The sequence below is a fragment of the Rhinoderma darwinii genome, unplaced genomic scaffold (assembly GCF_050947455.1).
Source record: "Rhinoderma darwinii isolate aRhiDar2 unplaced genomic scaffold, aRhiDar2.hap1 Scaffold_3429, whole genome shotgun sequence".
NCBI lineage: Eukaryota > Metazoa > Chordata > Amphibia > Anura > Rhinodermatidae > Rhinoderma > Rhinoderma darwinii.
In genome coordinates this window covers 72,780-96,169 of record NW_027463437.1, presented here as the reverse complement: position 1 = coordinate 96,169, position 23,390 = coordinate 72,780, and the positions used below count along the sequence as shown (strand labels likewise).

At 46.6% G+C, this 23,390-nt stretch overlaps 1 protein-coding gene across 1 annotated transcript in view; it reads left to right on the top strand.

Moving 5' to 3' along the window:
- Window positions 1–23,390, top strand: part of ELMO3 (engulfment and cell motility 3) — a 139,225-nt gene that overhangs the window by 73,758 nt on the left and 42,077 nt on the right. The window contains exons 6-7 of the mRNA XM_075848305.1: window positions 12,121–12,290; window positions 15,705–15,804. Coding sequence (XP_075704420.1) covers window positions 12,121–12,290; window positions 15,705–15,804 — 270 coding nt within the window. The remainder of the gene's footprint in view (window positions 1–12,120; window positions 12,291–15,704; window positions 15,805–23,390) is intronic.

The window sequence follows — 23,390 nt, the reverse complement described above, 5'->3', positions numbered from 1 at the left end:
CAGATCCTCTATACTACACCACACAGGAGAGCTGACAGCTCCTCTATACTACACCACACAGGAGAACTGACAGATCCTCTATACTACACCACACAGGAGAACTGACATCTCCTCCATACTACACCACAAAGGAGAACTGACAGATCCTCTATACTACACCACACAGGAGAACTGACAGATCCTCTATACTACACCACACAGGAGAACTGACCGCTCCTCTTTACTACACCACACAGGAGAGCTAATACCTCCTCTATACTACACCACACAGGAGAACTGACAGATCCTCTATACTACACCACACAGGAGAACTGACATCTCCTCCATACTACACCACACAGGAGAACTGACAGATCCTCTATACTACACCACACAGGAGAGCCGACAGATCCTCTATACTACATCACACAGGAGAACTGACAGATCCTCTATACTACATCACACAGGAGAGCTGACAGATCCTCTATACTACACCACACAGGAGAACTGACAGCTCCTCTATACTACACCACACAGGAGAGCTGACAGATCCTCTATACTACATCACACAGGAGAGCTGACAGCTCCTCTATACTACACCACACAGGAGATCTGACAGCTCCTTTATACTACACCACACAGGAGAACTGACAGATCCTCTATACTACACCACACAGGAGAACTGACAGATCCTCTATACCACACCACACAGGAGAACTGACCGCTCCTCTATACTACACCACACAGGAGAGCTGACACCTCCTCTATACTACACCACACAGGAGAGCTGACAGCTCCTCTATACTACACCACACAGGAGAGCTGACAGCTCCTCTATACTACATCACACAGGAGAGCTGACAGCTCCTCTATACTACACCACACAGGAGAACTGACAGATCCTCTACACTACACCACACCACACAGGAGAGCTGACAGCTCCTCTATACTACACCACACAGGAGAGCTGACAGATCCTCTATACTACATCACACAGGAGAGCTGACAGATCCTCTATACTACACGACACAGGAGAACTGACATCTCCTCCATACTACACCACACAGGAGAACTGACAGATCCTCTATACTACACCACACCACACAGGAGAACTGACAGATCCTCTATACTACACCACACAGGAGAACTGACTGCTCCTCTATACTACACCACACAGGAGAGCTGACACCTCCTCTATACTACACCACACAGGAGAGCTGACAGATCCTCTATACTACACCACACAGGAGAGCTGACAGCTCCTCTATACTACATCACACAGGAGAACCGACAGCTCCTCTATACTACACCACACAGAAGAACTGACAGATCCTCTATACTACACCACACAGGAGAGCTGACAGCTCCTCTATACTACACCACACAGGAGAACTGACAGATCATCTATACTACACCACACAGGAGAACTGACATCTCCTCCATACTACACCACACAGGAGAACTGACAGATCCTCTATACTACACCACACAGGAGAACTGACCGGTCCTCTTTTCTACACCACACAGGAGAGCTGACACCTCCTCTATACTACACCACACAGGAGAACTGACAGATCCTCTATACTACACCACACAGGAGAACTGACATCTCCTCCATACTACACCACACAGGAGAACTGACAGATCCTATATACTACACCACACAGGAGAGCCGACAGATCCTCTATACTACATCACACAGTAGAACTGACTGATCCTCTATACTACATCACACAGGAGAGCTGACAGATCCTCTATACTACACCACACAGGAGAACTGACAGCTCCTCTATACTACACCACACAGGAGAGCTGACAGATCCTCTATACTACATCACACAGGAGAGCTGACAGCTCCTCTATACTACACCACACAGGAGATCTGACAGCTCCTCTATACTACACCACAAAGGAGAACTGACAGATCCTCTATACTACACCACACAGGAGAACTGACAGCTCCTCTATACTATACCACACAGGAGAACTGACAGATCCTCTATCCTACACCACACAGGAGAGCTGACACCTCCTCTATACTACACCACACAGAAGAGCTGACAGCTCCTCTATACTACACCACACAGGAGAACTGACAGATCCTCTATACTACACCACACAGGAGAGCTGACAGCTCCTCTATACTACACCACACAGGAGAACTGACAGATCCTCTATACTACACCACACAGGAGAACTGACATCTCCTCCATACTACACCACAAAGGAGAACTGACAGATCCTCTATACTACACCACACAGGAGAACTGACAGATCCTCTATACTACACCACACAGGAGAACTGACCGCTCCTCTTTACTACACCACACAGGAGAGCTAATACCTCCTCTATACTACACCACACAGGAGAACTGACAGATCCTCTATACTACACCACACAGGAGAACTGACATCTCCTCCATACTACACCACACAGGAGAACTGACAGATCCTCTATACTACACCACACAGGAGAGCCGACAGATCCTCTATACTACATCACACAGGAGAACTGACAGATCCTCTATACTACATCACACAGGAGAGCTGACAGATCCTCTATACTACACCACACAGGAGAACTGACAGCTCCTCTATACTACACCACACAGGAGAGCTGACAGATCCTCTATACTACATCACACAGGAGAGCTGACAGCTCCTCTATACTACACCACACAGGAGATCTGACAGCTCCTTTATACTACACCACACAGGAGAACTGACAGATCCTCTATACTACACCACACAGGAGAACTGACAGATCCTCTATACCACACCACACAGGAGAACTGACCGCTCCTCTATACTACACCACACAGGAGAGCTGACACCTCCTCTATACTACACCACACAGGAGAGCTGACAGCTCCTCTATACTACACCACACAGGAGAGCTGACAGATCCTCTATACTACATCACACAGGAGAGCTGACAGATCCTCTATACTACACCACACAGGAGAACTGACAGCTCCTCTATACTACACCACACAGGAGAGCTGACAGATCCTCTATACTACATCACACAGGAGAGCTGACAGCTCCTCTATACTACACCACACAGGAGATCTGACAGCTCCTTTATACTACACCACACAGGAGAACTGACAGATCCTCTATACTACACCACACAGGAGAACTGACAGATCCTCTATACCACACCACACAGGAGAACTGACCGCTCCTCTATACTACACCACACAGGAGAGCTGACACCTCCTCTATACTACACCACACAGGAGAGCTGACAGCTCCTCTATACTACACCACACAGGAGAGCTGACAGCTCCTCTATACTACATCACACAGGAGAGCTGACAGCTCCTCTATACTACACCACACAGGAGAACTGACAGATCCTCTACACTACACCACACCACACAGGAGAGCTGACAGATCCTCTATACTACACCACACAGAAGAACTGACAGATCCTCTATACTACACCACACAGGAGAACTGACAGATCCTCTATACCACACCACACAGGAGAACTGACCGCTCCTCTATACTACACCACACAGGAGAGCTGACACCTCCTCTATACTACACCACACAGGAGAGCTGACAGCTCCTCTATACTACACCACACAGGAGAGCTGACAGCTCCTCTATACTACATCACACAGGAGAGCTGACAGCTCCTCTATACTACACCACACAGGAGAACTGACAGATCCTCTACACTACACCACACCACACAGGAGAGCTGACAGCTCCTCTATACTACACCACACAGGAGAGCTGACAGATCCTCTATACTACATCACACAGGAGAGCTGACAGATCCTCTATACTACACGACACAGGAGAACTGACATCTCCTCCATACTACACCACACAGGAGAACTGACAGATCCTCTATACTACACCACACCACACAGGAGAACTGACTGCTCCTCTATACTACACCACACAGGAGAGCTGACACCTCCTCTATACTACACCACACAGGAGAGCTGACAGATCCTCTATACTACACCACACAGGAGAGCTGACAGCTCCTCTATACTACATCACACAGGAGAACCGACAGCTCCTCTATACTACACCACACAGGAGAACTGACAGATCCTCTATACTACACCACACAGGAGAGCTGACAGCTCCTCTATACTACACCACACAGGAGAACTGACAGATCCTCTATACTACACCACACAGGAGAACTGACATCTCCTCCATACTACACCACACAGGAGAACTGACAGATCCTCTATACTACACCACACAGGAGAACTGACCGGTCCTCTTTTCTACACCACACAGGAGAGCTGACACCTCCTCTATACTACACCACACAGGAGAACTGACAGATCCTCTATACTACACCACACAGGAGAACTGACATCTCCTCCATACTACACCACACAGGAGAACTGACAGATCCTCTATACTACACCACACAGGAGAGCCGACAGATCCTCTATACTACATCACACAGGAGAACTGACAGATCCTCTATACTACATCACACAGGAGAGCTGACAGATCCTCTATACTACACCACACAGGAGAACTGACAGCTCCTCTATACTACACCACACAGGAGAGCTGACAGATCCTCTATACTACATCACACAGGAGAGCTGACAGCTCCTCTATACTACACCACACAGGAGATCTGACAGCTCCTTTATACTACACCACACAGGAGAACTGACAGATCCTCTATACTACACCACACAGGAGAACTGACAGATCCTCTATACCACACCACACAGGAGAACTGACCGCTCCTCTATACTACACCACACAGGAGAGCTGACACCTCCTCTATACTACACCACACAGGAGAGCTGACAGCTCCTCTATACTACACCACACAGGAGAGCTGACAGCTCCTCTATACTACATCACACAGGAGAGCTGACAGCTCCTCTATACTACACCACACAGGAGAACTGACAGATCCTCTACACTACACCACACCACACAGGAGAGCCGACAGATCCTCTATACTACATCACACAGGAGAACTGACAGATCCTCTATACTACATCACACAGGAGAGCTGACAGATCCTCTATACTACACCACACAGGAGAACTGACAGCTCCTCTATACTACACCACACAGGAGAGCTGACAGATCCTCTATACTACATCACACAGGAGAGCTGACAGCTCCTCTATACTACACCACACAGGAGATCTGACAGCTCCTTTATACTACACCACACAGGAGAACTGACAGATCCTCTATACTACACCACACAGGAGAACTGACAGATCCTCTATACCACACCACACAGGAGAACTGACCGCTCCTCTATACTACACCACACAGGAGAGCTGACACCTCCTCTATACTACACCACACAGGAGAGCTGACAGCTCCTCTATACTACACCACACAGGAGAGCTGACAGCTCCTCTATACTACATCACACAGGAGAGCTGACAGCTCCTCTATACTACACCACACAGGAGAACTGACAGATCCTCTACACTACACCACACCACACAGGAGAGCTGACAGCTCCTCTATACTACACCACACAGGAGAGCTGACAGATCCTCTATACTACATCACACAGGAGAGCTGACAGATCCTCTATACTACACGACACAGGAGAACTGACATCTCCTCCATACTACACCACACAGGAGAACTGACAGATCCTCTATACTACACCACACCACACAGGAGAACTGACAGATCCTCTATACTACACCACACAGGAGATCTGACTGCTCCTCTATACTACACCACACAGGAGAGCTGACACCTCCTCTATACTACACCACACAGGAGAGCTGACAGATCCTCTATACTACACCACACAGGAGAGCTGACAGCTCCTCTATACTACATCACACAGGAGAACCGACAGCTCCTCTATACTACACCACACAGGAGAACTGACAGATCCTCTATACTACACCACACAGGAGAGCTGACAGCTCCTCTATACTACACCACACAGGAGAACTGACAGATCCTCTATACTACACCACACAGGAGAACTGACATCTCCTCCATACTACACCACACAGGAGAACTGACAGATCCTCTATACTACACCACACAGGAGAACTGACCGGTCCTCTTTTCTACACCACACAGGAGAGCTGACACCTCCTCTATACTACACCACACAGGAGAACTGACAGATCCTCTATACTACACCACACAGGAGAACTGACATCTCCTCCATACTACACCACACAGGAGAACTGACAGATCCTATATACTACACCACACAGGAGAGCCGACAGATCCTCTATACTACATCACACAGTAGAACTGACTGATCCTCTATACTACATCACACAGGAGAGCTGACAGATCCTCTATACTACACCACACAGGAGAACTGACAGCTCCTCTATACTACACCACACAGGAGAGCTGACAGATCCTCTATACTACATCACACAGGAGAGCTGACAGCTCCTCTATACTACACCACACAGGAGATCTGACAGCTCCTCTATACTACACCACAAAGGAGAACTGACAGATCCTCTATACTACACCACACAGGAGAACTGACAGCTCCTCTATACTATACCACACAGGAGAACTGACAGATCCTCTATCCTACACCACACAGGAGAGCTGACACCTCCTCTATACTACACCACACAGAAGAGCTGACAGCTCCTCTATACTACACCACACAGGAGAACTGACAGATCCTCTATACTACACCACACAGGAGAGCTGACAGCTCCTCTATACTACACCACACAGGAGAACTGACAGATCCTCTATACTACACCACACAGGAGAACTGACATCTCCTCCATACTACACCACAAAGGAGAACTGACAGATCCTCTATACTACACCACACAGGAGAACTGACAGATCCTCTATACTACACCACACAGGAGAACTGTCCGCTCCTCTTTACTACACCACACAGGAGAGCTAATACCTCCTCTATACTACACCACACAGGAGAACTGACAGATCCTCTATACTACACCACACAGGAGAACTGACATCTCCTCCATACTACACCACACAGGAGAACTGACAGATCCTCTATACTACACCACACAGGAGAGCCGACAGATCCTCTATACTACATCACACAGGAGAACTGACAGATCCTCTATACTACATCACACAGGAGAGCTGACAGATCCTCTATACTACACCACACAGGAGAACTGACAGCTCCTCTATACTACACCACACAGGAGAGCTGACAGATCCTCTATACTACATCACACAGGAGAGCTGACAGCTCCTCTATACTACACCACACAGGAGATCTGACAGCTCCTTTATACTACACCACACAGGAGAACTGACAGATCCTCTATACTACACCACACAGGAGAACTGACAGATCCTCTATACCACACCACACAGGAGAACTGACCGCTCCTCTATACTACACCACACAGGAGAGCTGACACCTCCTCTATACTACACCACACAGGAGAGCTGACAGCTCCTCTATACTACACCACACAGGAGAGCTGACAGCTCCACTATACTACATCACACAGGAGAGCTGACAGCTCCTCTATACTACACCACACAGGAGAACTGACAGATCCTCTACACTACACCACACCACACAGGAGAGCTGACAGCTCCTCTATACTACACCACACAGGAGAGCTGACAGATCCTCTATACTACATCACACAGGAGAGCTGACAGATCCTCTATACTACACGACACAGGAGAACTGACATCTCCTCCATACTACACCACACAGGAGAACTGACAGATCCTCTATACTACACCACACCACACAGGAGAACTGACAGATCCTCTATACTACACCACACAGGAGAACTGACTGCTCCTCTATACTACACCACACAGGAGAGCTGACACCTCCTCTATACTACACCACACAGGAGAGCTGACAGATCCTCTATACTACACCACACAGGAGAGCTGACAGCTCCTCTATACTACATCACACAGGAGAACCGACAGCTCCTCTATACTACACCACACAGGAGAACTGACAGATCCTCTATACTACACCACACAGGAGAGCTGACAGCTCCTCTATACTACACCACACAGGAGAACTGACAGATCCTCTATACTACACCACACAGGAGAACTGACATCTCCTCCATACTACACCACACAGGAGAACTGACAGATCCTCTATACTACACCACACAGGAGAACTGACCGGTCCTCTTTTCTACACCACACAGGAGAGCTGACACCTCCTCTATACTACACCACACAGGAGAACTGACAGATCCTCTATACTACACCACACAGGAGAGCCGACAGATCCTCTATACTACATCACACAGTAGAACTGACTGATCCTCTATACTACATCACACAGGAGAGCTGACAGATCCTCTATACTACACCACACAGGAGAACTGACAGCTCCTCTATACTACACCACACAGGAGAGCTGACAGATCCTCTATACTACATCACACAGGAGAGCTGACAGCTCCTCTATACTACACCACACAGGAGATCTGACAGCTCCTCTATACTACACCACAAAGGAGAACTGACAGATCCTCTATACTACACCACACAGGAGAACTGACAGCTCCTCTATACTATACCACACAGGAGAACTGACAGATCCTCTATCCTACACCACACAGGAGAGCTGACACCTCCTCTATACTACACCACACAGGAGAGCTGACAGCTCCTCTATACTACACCACACAGAAGAGCTGACAGCTCCTCTATACTACACCACACAGGAGAACTGACAGATCCTCTATACTACACCACACAGGAGAGCTGACAGCTCCTCTATACTACACCACACAGGAGAACTGACAGATCCTCTATACTACACCACACAGGAGAACTGACATCTCCTCCATACTACACCACAAAGGAGAACTGACAGATCCTCTATACTACACCACACAGGAGAACTGACAGATCCTCTATACTACACCACACAGGAGAACTGACCGCTTCTCTTTACTACACCACACAAGAGAGCTAATACCTCCTCTATACTACACCACACAGGAGAACTGACAGATCCTCTATACTACACCACACAGGAGAACTGACATCTCCTCCATACTACACCACACAGGAGAACTGACAGATCCTCTATACTACACCACACAGGAGAGCCGACAGATCCTCTATACTACATCACACAGGAGAACTGACAGATCCTCTATACTACATCACACAGGAGAGCTGACAGATCCTCTATACTACACCACACAGGAGAACTGACAGCTCCTCTATACTACACCACACAGGAGAGCTGACAGATCCTCTATACTACATCACACAGGAGAGCTGACAGCTCCTCTATACTACACCACACAGGAGATCTGACAGCTCCTTTATACTACACCACACAGGAGAACTGACAGATCCTCTATACTACACCACACAGGAGAACTGACAGATCCTCTATACCACACCACACAGGAGAACTGACCGCTCCTCTATACTACACCACACAGGAGAGCTGACACCTCCTCTATACTACACCACACAGGAGAGCTGACAGCTCCTCTATACTACACATCACAGGAGAGCTGACAGCTCCTCTATACTACATCACACAGGAGAGCTGACAGCTCCTCTATACTACACCACACAGGAGAACTGACAGATCCTCTACACTACACCACACAGGAGAGCTGACAGATCCTCTATACTACACCACACAGAAGAGCTGACAGATCCTCTATACTACACCACACAGGAGAGCTGACAGCTCCTCTATACTACACCACACAGAAGAGCTGACAGCTCCTCTATACTACACCACACAGAAGAACTGACAGATCCTCTATACCACACCACACAGGAGAGCTGACAGCTCCTCTATACTACACCACACAGGAGAACTGACAGATCCTCTATACTACACCACACAGGAGAGCTGAGAGCTCCTCTATACTACACCACACAGGAGAACTGACAGATCCTCTATACTACACCACACAGGAGAACTGACATCTCCTCCATACTACACCACACAGGAGAACTGACAGATCCTCTATACTACACCACACAGGAGAACTGACCGGTCCTCTTTTCTACACCACACAGGAGAGCTGACACCTCCTCTATACTACACCACACAGGAGAACTGACAGATCCTCTATACTACACCACACAGGAGAACTGACATCTCCTCCATACTACACCACACAGGAGAACTGACAGATCCTCTATACTACACCACACCACACAGGAGAGCCGACAGATCCTCTATACTACATCACACAGTAGAACTGACAGATCCTCTATACTACATCACGCAGGAGAGCTGACAGATCCTCTATACTACACCACACAGGAGAACTGACAGCTCTTCTATACTACACCACACAGGAGATCTGACAGCTCCTCTATACTACACCACAAAGAAGAACTGACAGATCCTCTATACTACACCACACAGGAGAACTGACAGCTCCTCTATACTATACCACACAGGAGAACTGACAGATCCTCTATCCTACACCACACAGGAGAGCTGACACCTCCTCTATACTACACCACACAGGAGAGCTGACAGCTCCTCTATACTACACCACACAGAAGAGCTGACAGCTCCTCTATACTACACCACACAGGAGAACTGACAGATCCTCTATACTACACCACACAGGAGAGCTGACAGCTCCTCTATACTACACCACAAAGGAGAACTGACAGATCCTCTATACTACACCACACAGGAGAACTGACAGATCCTCTATACTACACCACACAGGAGAACTGACCGCTCCTCTTTACTACACCACACAGGAGAGCTAATACCTCCTCTATACTACACCACACAGGAGAACTGACAGATCCTCTATACTACACCACACAGGAGAACTGACATCTCCTCCATACTACACCACACAGGAGAACTGACAGATCCTCTATACTACACCACACAGGAGAGCCGACAGATCCTCTATACTACATCACACAGGAGAACTGACAGATCCTCTATACTACATCACACAGGAGAGCTGACAGATCCTCTATACTACACCACACAGGAGAACTGACAGCTCCTCTATACTACACCACACAGGAGAGCTGACAGATCCTCTATACTACATCACACAGGAGAGCTGACAGCTCCTCTATACTGCACCACACAGGAGATCTGACAGCTCCTTTATACTACACCACACAGGAGAACTGACAGATCCTCTATACTACACCACACAGGAGAACTGACAGATCCTCTATACCACACCACACAGGAGAACTGACAGCTCCTCTATACTACACCACACAGGAGAGCTGACACCTCCTCTATACTACACCACACAGGAGAGCTGACAGCTCCTCTATACTACACCACACAGGAGAGCTGACAGCTCCTCTATACTACATCACACAGGAGAGCTGACAGCTCCTCTATACTACACCACACAGGAGAACTGACAGATCCTCTACACTACACCACACCACACAGGAGAGCTGACAGATCCTCTATACTACACCACACAGAAGAGCTGACAGATCCTCTATACTACACCACACAGGAGAGCTGACAGCTCCTCTATACTACACCACACAGAAGAGCTGACAGCTCCTCTATACTACACCACACAGGAGAACTGACAGATCCTCTATACCACACCACACAGGAGAGCTGACAGCTCCTCTATACTACACCACACAGGAGAGCTGACAGATCCTCTATACTACATCACACAGGAGAGCTGAAAGATCCTCTATACTACACCACACAGGAGACCTGACATCTCCTCCATACTACACCACACAGGAAAACTGACAGATCCTCTATACTACACCACACCACACAGGAGAACTGACAGAACCTCTATACTACACCACACAGGAGAACTGACCGCTCCTTTATACTACACCACACAGGAGAGCTGACACCTCCTCTATACTACATCACACAGGAGAACCGACAGCTCCTCTATACTACACCACACAGGAGAACTGACAGATCCTCTATACTACACCACACAGGAGAGCTGACAGATCCTCTATACTACACCACACAGGAGAGCTGACAGATCCTCCATACTACACCACACAGGAGAGCTGACAGTTGTTCTTGTACACGTGGTTATCACAGACTGCTGCTTAGACCACATATAACAATTTCTTTATATGCCATATCATTGCCATTTCCCTCTTAATACTTTAGTGAGTGAAGGAAATCTTCTGACTTGCTGATTGTGTTTCTCTGTTGACTTGCAGGACAAGGAGGCCAGCAGCCTATGTCAGGGAGTACAGAGCCATAATCTGGACGTCAGATCAGAATCTCTGAAAAAGTTGGCCGTTCTCTCCCGTGATGTCACATTTGCTCAGGAATTCATCAGTCGTGATGGTCTACACATTTTGTCTCAGACAGTTGAAGAGGAGGATGAGTAAGGATCAGTAATAAGGGATAGCCATCACCCTTATTGTTTAGCTTCATGACTGGTTGTGCCCAATCCTCCCAACTTTCAAGTATCGCAAAGAGGGAAAAACGATGCAGCAAATTTTTTAATTCTAAGCCACGCCCCTATCCCCACCGAATCGCCGCCCATACACACCCGGTTCAGCCCACACAGTATCTTGTGCCCATAGTGTCTCCCCACAGTATAATGCTCCCAAAGTGTCTCCCCACAGTATAATGCTCCCATAGTGTCTCCCCACAGTATAATGCTCCCATAGTGTCTCCCCACAGTATAATGCTCCCATAGTGTCTCCACACAGTATAATGCTCCCATAGTGTCTCCACACAGTATAATGCTCCCATAGTGTCTCCCCACAGTATAATGCTCCCATAGTGTCTCCCCACAGTATAATGCTCCCATAGTGTCTCCCCACAGTATAATGCTCCCATAATGTCTCCACACAGTATAATGCTCCCATAGTGTCTCCACACAGTATAATGCTCCCATAGTGTCTCCCCACAGTATAATGCCCCCATAGAACCCGCACACAGTTTAATGCTCCCATAGGGTCTCCCCACAGTATAATGCTCCCATAGTGTCTCCACACAGTATAATGCTCCCATAGGGTCTCCACACAGTATAATGCTCCCATAGTGTCTCCACACAGTATAATGCTACCATAGTGTCTCCCCACAGTATAATGCCCCCATAGAACCCGCACACAGTTTAATGCCACCACACAGCATAGTGCCCCTATAGCTGCCCCATATAGCATAATGCCTCCATACAGTATAAAGCTAACACAAATACCCCCATACAGTATAATGCCCACACAGATGCCCTTTACAGCATAATGCCCCAATAGCGGCACCATACAGTATAATGCCTCATAGTGCTGCAACGCTCCTGTAGATAGTGCCCACTGTATATAGTATCCACATAGATGGTACCAGTGCCCACACACTGCCACAGTGCCCACCATCGATAGTGCCACAGTTCCCACATATAAAGTGCCAATGCATACACTGCCCCTGTAGACAGCGCCCAACCCCCCCTCCTCTCTGTAGATAGTGCTATTGGGCTACCCCTAGGAGTGGAGTCCTCAGCCAGAGCATCGGCCACACTGACTAGGCACTCCACTCCAGGAGGAGCCACTGACGTCACTGTCATCATATGGACAGTGACATCATCATATGGACAGTGACGTCATCATATGGACAGTGACATCATCATATGGACAGTGACGTCATCATATGGACAGTGACGTCATCATATGGACAGTGACATCATCATATGGACAGTGACATCATCATATGGACAGTGACATCATCATATGGACAGTGACGTCATCATATGGATAGTCCAAGAGAAGGTGTATGGGCAGCACAGTAGAACAAAAACCTCCACGGCATAAGGGTGCAAGCCTCCAGGGAACCGACTTGTAAATCCCCAATGGTATACAAATGTAAGGAGAAAGAGGCAGCACTCCAAGGTTCAAAAAAATAGAACGTTTATTCACCCATCAGTGAAAAAGGTGCAACGTTTCAGCTGCTCAATGCAGCCTTTGTCAAGCAGCTGAAACGTTGCACCTTTTTCACTGATGGGTGAATAAACTTTCTATTTTTTTGAACCTTGGAGTGCTGCCTCTTTCTCCTTACAATCATATGGACAGTGACGTCAAGTGCTTTCCCAAGACAGGAGTCCACGGCCAGAGAACTTGCGTTGCTCTAGCCCGGGACTCCATAGTTGAATGCTGAAGCAGGAAGCTGACGATTCTTTGCTTCAGCATTGGATTCAACTGTATCTGCACCCTGAGGCTGCAGATACACTTGACACCGGGACATACCACCGGCCACCCGAGATAGTGAGACATTGCCTGGATCTCCTACTGGTTGCATCTAGTACAACTGACTGTACGAGGGGTGACTAGGTTTGATGAGCCATAAGTGGGGGCCGGGGCGTCCCTTTTACATGTAGTAGAGAAGAAAGTAGTTGAAGAAAATGCCTCTGGCTGCGTCTAGTCTGGTGGGAAGAGCTTGGGGAGGTGATAGGTAATGAATTGGAGAGAGGTTTGGGGTTTATAAGGGCAGAGCACGGAGAGGACAGGCAGCACATCTTATAGTGTTATTATGTCAATTATCAGTACGCGGCGTCCTACAGAGAGAATACGGAGCCGTCAACCACAGCAAACAATTCAATGTAATGTTCCATGCAGGAGCCGGTGTCGTTGCTGTGGATAACTGCTCCTTTGTAGGCCGATAAGCCGGATATATCATAATTACCTAGCCCGCTGGCGCTCGGAAACGAACCCCATTTACAATTTTATAGAAATGAATGAAAGGCCATCTACATGACCTTCACGGCGCCGGTTCTTTCTAAAGGTCGCTATACACATTAGATGAATGTCATCTGAACCCGGCGATTTTGGTGGGATTGGCCAAACATCTAATGTGTATGGTGGTGTCCCGAATCTTCTCTGACAGTAGATGTCGGGAGGGAGAAGTGTTTGGCTGTTGGATTTGTGCATTCTTTTGTTTGTAAGAAGATAAACTGCGGCCAGAAGAGTCTTGGCTTACTCCCATTCTCCTATGGTGCACGCGTGGCTATCTAGACATTAGATGGTCATCCAGTTCCACCAAAATCGGCGTGTGTGGACGACATTTATCTAAGGTGTGTGGCTATCTGGAGTGTGCATGGTATTCCTATAAAATGAGTCACATTTATTAAGGGAGAAACAAAAAGATGGGAGACGTTGGGGGGGGGGGGGGGGTCATGTGAAGACATCAGAATGTCTGTGGATGCAAACAATGTACAGTCAGCAATAGAGAAAAGTTCTTCTATAATAATCCTCCAGTGTAAGGGCGGATTCAGACGAGCGTGTGTGTTTTGCGCACGCAAAACAATGCAGCGTTTTGGGTGCGCAAAAGGCACTTAACAGCTGCGTGTGTTATCAGCGTATGATGCGTGCTCTTTTTCGCGCAGCCGCCATCATTATGACACTCTGTTTGGATGTTTGTAGCACGTGGTGCTTTTCTGTTTAAATTCAGAGTTTGACAGCTGTTGCGCGAATCACGCTGTTCGCACAGAAGTGCTTCCGTGCGACCTGCGTGATTTTCACGCACCCATTGACTTCAATGTGTGCGTGATGCGCGAAAAACGCCGAAATATAGAACATGTCGTGAGTTTTACGCAGCGGACTCACGCTGCGCAAAACTCACGGACTGTCTGCACTGCTCCATAGACTTGCATAGGTCCGTGCGATCCGCGTGATAACCACGTGGGCTGCACGGACGCAAATCACGTTCGTGTGAATCCGCCCTTACGGTCACATAATAGCTCAAATCATGTCTTCTAAGTGGGATCACGCTCCTCTTGACCAACTGCTGTGTCCTTGTCTTGCAGGCGTGGAGAGGTGATGTGTCACACACTGAGGGCCATCTCTGAGCTGATGGAGCACGGCTTTGTGTCCTGGGAGACGTTCAGCACCACATTCATACAAAAGGTATACATGGATTCAATGACATAGTGAAGCACCATTACAATGGCTCCAGGCAACAGGAGATCTTGGGCACGTGCCCCTGGCGTTTGGAGCAAGCAGCCCCACTCATTGGCAACATGACCCAAAATTTTATGAAAGGAAGAGGAAGATTTGGAAAATTTGCTTAGTGAAATTTTCATTTCCTGTTGGTCCTGCGGCAGCAGTTACCGAGGGGTTAAAATCTATTGACTGACGGAGAGAAGAGACAGGGTTAAGAAGCAGCACATGCAGAAACCAATTAAGCCCTCGGTTCTCCCCTATATAAGCTCCCGGAGACCAGAATGAAGATGCATTAGTTGCACGCAGTAGAAAATTATTGTGTTACCTTGGACTCCAAGAAATGAAAATTTCAGTAAGTACATTTTCCAATTCCTGTTGGTCCTACGGCAGCACTTACACCAGGGGCTTATAAAGCGGTGTATCCAGGCAGGGAGCAGCTTTAAGCATTCGTTCGCCAAAGGCCGAACCCTCGGACATCCAGCCGCTCGTGCTTCACGTAGTTGGATGGTGATGCCCATGTCGCTGCCTCACAGATTTCATCCAGAGAGAGATTTGGATTTTTCCGCCCATGCGGCGGTGGTAGATCTGATTGACTGCGCCCTGATGTTAAGGGGGGAATATTGACCTCCTAGATTTATTGCACTTTCTGATAAGATCTCTAATCCACCTGGTAAGAGATGACTGGCAGCTCTATTCTCTTTATTGGGCCCATGAAATTGAAAGAATGATGCCGAGAACTCCTGAAGGGTCCAGAGTGCTGAAGATCTGCCAGGACCGCTCTCCTCACATGAAGTAGCTTCAGCTTCGAGGATGGCCCTTGACTCAAAAGGACTATTCCCTGATTTATGTTTGAGACTGAAGGAAATTTTGGAAGGAGCCCTGGCCTGGTTTTCAGGACGGCGACATCAGGAAGACATCTCAGTTATGGGACCTTCGAGGACAAGGTTTGTATTCCACCAGTTCTTCGGGCCGATGTTATGGTCACTAGAAACAGAGTCTTAAATGAAAGCGACTTCAGAGAGGCTTCCTCTATTGGTCCAAAGGGAGGATTACATAGGTGATTCAAGACAGTAGAAAGATCCCACGAGGGTCTATGGAATATAGGTCTCAGTCTATTGATTCCCTTGAAGAATCTGGACACCAAGGGGTGACGAGGAAACTTTTCTGCAGAGAAGGCGTTAATTGCTGATATATGAATCTTTAAGCGTCAGGTCTGAGTCCCTTGTAAAAACTGAAGGGAAGTCACATCAAAGAGGTCTGTTCCTCTGGAAACACCCGGATAAGAATATATTCCAGATGTGGGAATAGACTTGAGGTACTCGGTTTCCTAGAGGTTGGTGGAGTGTTGACACCTCTTCAGAAAGGACCTTGGATTTTAAGGAGCTCCGCGCAGCCTTCAGGACGTCCGGTGCAGGTATCCCAGATTGGGGTGCTAAATGTCTGCTGCCTGGGACTCCAGAAAATGAAAGTGACAAGGTAAGAACATTTTTACTTTCCTCTTCGTCCTACGGCAGCACAACAGGGATCTGAATAGCAGAACCTAAGGGAGGGTTTAACTTTTAAGCACTGATCGAGAACTTCCGTGCCGAAGGCTGAAACCCTGGATGCGGAGACATGAAGCCTGTAACACCGCGCAAATGTAGAGGACGATAACCAGGAGGATGCGCCACTGATCCTGAAGAAGAACTTGCGTCTTCTCTGCCCAAAAAGTGGATTTTGATCTAGTAGAATGGGCTCTTAAAGAAAACGAGGAGGCAGAGGGTCCAACTTCTATGCTTATGTGATAGTCATTCTTATGCATCTTGCAAGAGATTCTCTAGATGTGACACAGCCTTCCTGGATCCGGAAAGATTGAAGAGGTTTTCAGAGTGTCGGAAATCTTCTGGGCCATTGACAGCCCTTATAAATCTGGTTGTTAAGGGCTTCCTCTTATTCGTTAGCTGGATGAGGGAAGAACACCGGCAGCACTGCTTTTGTTGGTATTTTCTGTTGAAGCCACTTTGGGGACAAAGGAGGGGACTGACCTAAGAAGAACATGATCAGGCCCCATCTTCAGAAACAAGGGGGGTAGGAGATAAAGCTGCAGCTCTCCCACTCTTTTTGCTGATGTACAGTGAAGGAAATAAGTATTTGATCCCTTGCTGATTTTGTAAGTTTGCCCACTGTCAAAGACATGAACAGTCTAGAATTTTTAGGCTAGGTTAATTTTACCAGTGAGAGATAGATTATATAAAAAAAAAATAAAAAAAATCACATTGTCAAAATGATATCTATTTATTTGCATTGTGCACAGAGAAATAAGTATATGACCCCCGACCAACCATTAAGAGTTCAGCCTCCTCCAGACCAGTTACTGCTCCAAATCAACTTGGTGCCTGCATTATAGACAGCTCTTACATGGTCACCTGTATAACAGACTCCTGTCCACATACTCAATGACTCAGTCTGACTCTAACCTCTACAACATGGGCAAGACCAAAGAGCTTTCTAAGGATGTCAGGGACAAGATCATAGACCTGCACAAGGCTGGAATGGGCTACAAAACCATAAGTAAGACGCTGGGTGAGAAGGAGACAACTGTTGGTGCAATAGTAAGAAAATGGAAGACATACAAAATGACTGTCAATCCACATCGATCTGGGGCTCCATGCAAAATCTCACCTCGTGGGGTATCCTTGATCCTGAGGAAGGTGAGAGCTCAGCCGAAAACTACACGGGGGGAACTTGTTAATGCTCTCAAGGCAGCTGGGACCACAGTCACCAAGAAAATGGATTAAAATGGATTAAAATCCTGCAGTGCCCGCAAGGTCCCCCTGCTCAAGAAGGCACATGTACAGGCCCGTCTGAAGTTTGCAAATGAACATCTGGATGATTGTGAGAGTGATTGGGAGAAGGTGCTGTGGTCAGATGAGACTAAAATTGAGCTCTTTGGCATTAACTCAACTCGCCGTGTTTGGAGGAAGAGAAATGCTGCCTATGACCCAAAGAACACCGTCCCCACTGTCAAGCATGGAGGTGGAAACATTATGTTTTGGGGGTGTTTCTCTGCTAAGGGCACAGGACTACTTCACCGCATCAATGGGAGAATGGATGGAGCCATGTACCGTCAAATCCTGAGTGACAACCTCCTTCCCTCCACCAGGACATTAAAAATGGCTCGTTTCTGGGTCTCCCAGCACGACAATGACCTGAAACATACAGCCAAGGTAACAAAGGAGTGGCTCAAAAAGAAGCACATTAAGGTCATGGAGTGGCCTAGCCAGTCTCCAGACCTTAATCCCATCGAAAATTTATGGAGGGAGCTGAAGATCCGAGTTGCCAAGCGACAGCCTCGAAATCTTAATGATTTACAGATGATCTGCAAAGAGGAGTGGGCCAAAATTCCATCTAACATGTGTGCAAACCTCATCATCAACTACAAAAAACGTCTGACTGCTGTGCTTGCCAACAAGGGTTTTGCCACCAAGTATTAAGTCTTGTTTGCCAAAGGGATCAAATACTTATTTCTCTCTGCACAATGCAAATAAATATATGTAATTTTGACAATGTGATTTTCTGTTTTTTAATATAATCTATCTCTCACTGGTAAAATTAACCTAGCCTAAAAATTCTAGACTGTTCATGTCTTTGATAGTGGGCAAACTTACAAAATCAGCAAGGGATCAAATACTTATTTCCTTCACTGTATATATATATCTCCCAGTGACGTGTATGTGTGTATATATATATATATATATATATATCTCCCAGTGACGTGTATGTGTGTATATATATATCTCCCAGTGACATGTATGTGTATATATATATATATCTCCCAGTGACGTGTGTGTGTGTGTGTGTGTATATATATATCTCCCAGTGACGTGTGTGTGTATATATATATCTCCCAGTGACATGTATGTGTATATATATATATCTCCCAGTGACGTGTATGTGTGTGTATATATATATATATATCTCCCAGTGACGTGTATGTGTATATATATATATCTCCCAGTGACGTGTATGTGTATATATATATATCTCCCAGTGACGTGTATGTGTGTATATATATATATATATATATAATCTCCCAGTGACGTGTGTGTGTATATATATATATCTCCCAGTGACGTGTATGTGTATATATATATATCTCCCAGTGACGTGTATGTGTATATATATATCTCCCAGTGACGTGTATGTGTATATATATATATCTCCCAGTGACGTGTATGTGTATATATATATCTCCCAGTGACGTGTGTATATATATATCTCCCAGTGACGTGTATGTGTGTATATATATATCTCCCAGTGATGTGTATGTGTATATATATATATCTCCCAGTGACGTGTATATATATATATCTCCCAGTGACGTGTGTGTGTATATATATATCTCCCAGTGACGTGTATGTGTATATATATATATCTCCCAGTGACGTGTATGTGTATATATATAATCTCCCAGTGACGTGTGTGTGTATATATATATCTCCCAGTGATGTGTATGTGTATATATATATATATCTCCCAGTGACGTGTGTGTGTATATATATATCTCCCAGTGACGTGTATGTGTATATATATATATCTCCCAGTGACGTGTGTGTGTATATATATAATCTCCCAGTGACGTGTGTGTGTATATACATATATCTCCCAGTGACGTGTATGTGTATATATATATATCTCCCAGTGACGTGTATGTGTATATATATATATATCTCCCAGTGACGTGTATGTGTATATATCTCCCAGTGACGTGTATGTTTATATATATATCTCCCAGTGACGTGTATGTGTATATATATATCTCCCAGTGACGTGTATGTGTATATATATATCTCCCAGTGACGTGTATGTGTATATATATATATCTCCCAGTGACGTGTATGTGTATATATATATATATCTCCCAGTGACGTGTATGTGTATATATCTCCCAGTGACGTGTATGTTTATATATATATCTCCCAGTGACGTGTATGTGTATATATATATCTCCCAGTGACGTGTATGTGTGTATATATATCTCCCAGTGACGTGTATGTGTATATATCTCCCAGTGACATGTATGTGTATATATATATCTCCCAGTGACGTGTATGTGTATATACATATATCTCCCAGTGACGTGTATATATATATATCTCCCAGTGACGTGTATGTTTATATATATATCTCCCAGTGACGTGTATGTGTATATATATATCTCCCAGTGACGTGTATGTGTATATACATATATCTCCCAGTGACGTGTATGTGTATATATATATCTCCCAGTGACGTGTATGTGTATATATATATATCTCCCAGTGACGTGTATGTGTATATATATAATCTCCCAGTGACGTGTATGTGTGTATATATATATCTCCCAGTGACGTGTATGTGTATATATATATCTCCCAGTGACGTGTATGTGTATATATATAATCTCCCAGTGACGTGTATGTGTATATATATATATCTCCCAGTGACGTGTATGTGTATATATATATCTCCCAGTGACGTGTATGTGTATATATATAATCTCCCAGTGACGTGTATGTGTATATATATAATCTCCCAGTGACGTGTATGTGTATATATATATCTCCCAGTGACGTGTATGTGTATATATATAATCTCCCAGTGACGTGTATGTGTATATATATATCTCCCAGTGACGTGTGTGTGTATATATATATCTCCCATTGACGTGTATGTGTATATATATAATCTCCCAGTGACGTGTGTGTATATATATATATCTCCCAGTGACGTGTATGTGTATATATAATCTCCCAGTGACGTGTATGTGTATATATGTAAAGGATCTGCCAGGCACTGCTTCGGGGTTAACTCCCAGAATTAATCAGTCAACACCTGAGTGTACATCCCTGAGACAGACACCAGCTTCCTCCACTCAGGCTGGCAGGCTTAGGAGTGGGAGAGCCTATCGCAGCCTGGCCAGACTCAGCTAGCTCCCGCCCTCGGTCTATTTAAGCCTGCTCTTCCTGTCCATCTGTGCTTGTGAATTCTTTCCTTGAGGTTTCCTGGCCCAGCTACAGCTCCTGCTATTTTTGATCCTGCTCCATACAGACCACGGCTTACTGACTACTCTTCTGCTTTTCGCTTTGTACCTCGCACTCTCCTGGCTTGACTCGGCTCGTTCACTACTCTGTTGCTCACGGTGTTTCCGCGAGCAACTGCCCATTTCCCTTGCTTGTATTCCCTTGTTTGTTTGTCGTGTTTGTCATGCACTTACTGAGCGCAGGGACCGCCGCCCAGTTGTACCCCGTCGCCTAGGGCGGGTCGTTGCAAGTAGGCAGGGACAGAGTGGCGGGTAGATTAGGGCTCACTTGTCCGTTTCCCTACCCCCCCCCACCATTACAAATTCACAAGCCTTATACCTAGTCTACCCTGGTCCCTGACACCATTATGGAACCCCGTGAAACCCTGGCTCAGCAAATGCAGGGTCTCTCCCTACAGGTCCAGGCCCTGGCTCAGAGGGTCAACCAGCCTGATGCTACCTTGGTAGTTCCCCTCACCGCACCCCTTGAACCCCACCTCAAGTTGCCCGACCGGTTCTCAGGTGACCGGAGGGCTTTTCTCTCCTTTCGGGAGAGTTGTAGGCTTTACTTTCGCTTAAAGCCTCACTCCTCAGGTTCTGAGAGCCAGCGGGTGGGTATAATTATGTCCCGGCTCCAGGAAGGGCCCCAAGAGTGGGCCTTCTCCTTGGCTCCTGGCGCCCCTGAACTTTCCTCCGTTGATTGTTTCTTTTCTGCCCTCGGACTTATTTATGACGAGACTGACAGAACTGCCTTTGCCGAGAGTCAGCTGGTGACCTTACGTCAGGGTAAGAGACCTGTTGAGGAGTATTGCTCTGACTTTAGGAAGTGGTGCGTAGCTTCTCGGTGGAATGACCCTGCCTTAAGGTGCCAGTTTAGGTTGGGTCTGTCTAATGCCCTGAAAGACCTGCTAGTTAGTTATCCCTCTTCTGACTCCTTAGACCAGGTTATGGCTTTAGTGGTACGACTTGACCGACGTCTCAGGGAACGACAACGTGAACGTTTATGTGTTTTTTCCTCCAACTCCCCCATGATGCCTCCCGAAGTCCCGTTGCTTCGTTTCTCCCCTAAAGACTCAGAAATACCTATGCAACTCGGGGCCTCCGTGTCCCCTCAACAACGTAGAGAATTCCGCAGGAAGAATGGTCTCTGCTTCTACTGTGGGGATGTCAAGCATCAAGTAAACAACTGTCCCAAGCGTAAGAATGCTGTCAGAGAGCTCCCGCGTCTAAGTGATCATCGGGGAGGTCACTTGGGCGCACAGGTATTTCCCGTAAATATGAAACGTACTAAGATATTGCTTCCCTTTCAGGTCTCTTTTGGTGGTAGGTCTGCTACCGGCAGTGCCTTCGTGGATTCAGGGTCCTCTACTAATATCATGTCTGTGGAATTTGCTATGTCTCTCGCTATGCCTCTTATTGATTTGCCTAAACCTGTCCCGGTAGTGGGTATCGACTCCACTCCTCTTGCTAATGGTTATTTTACACAGCATACCCCTGTTTTTGAACTCCT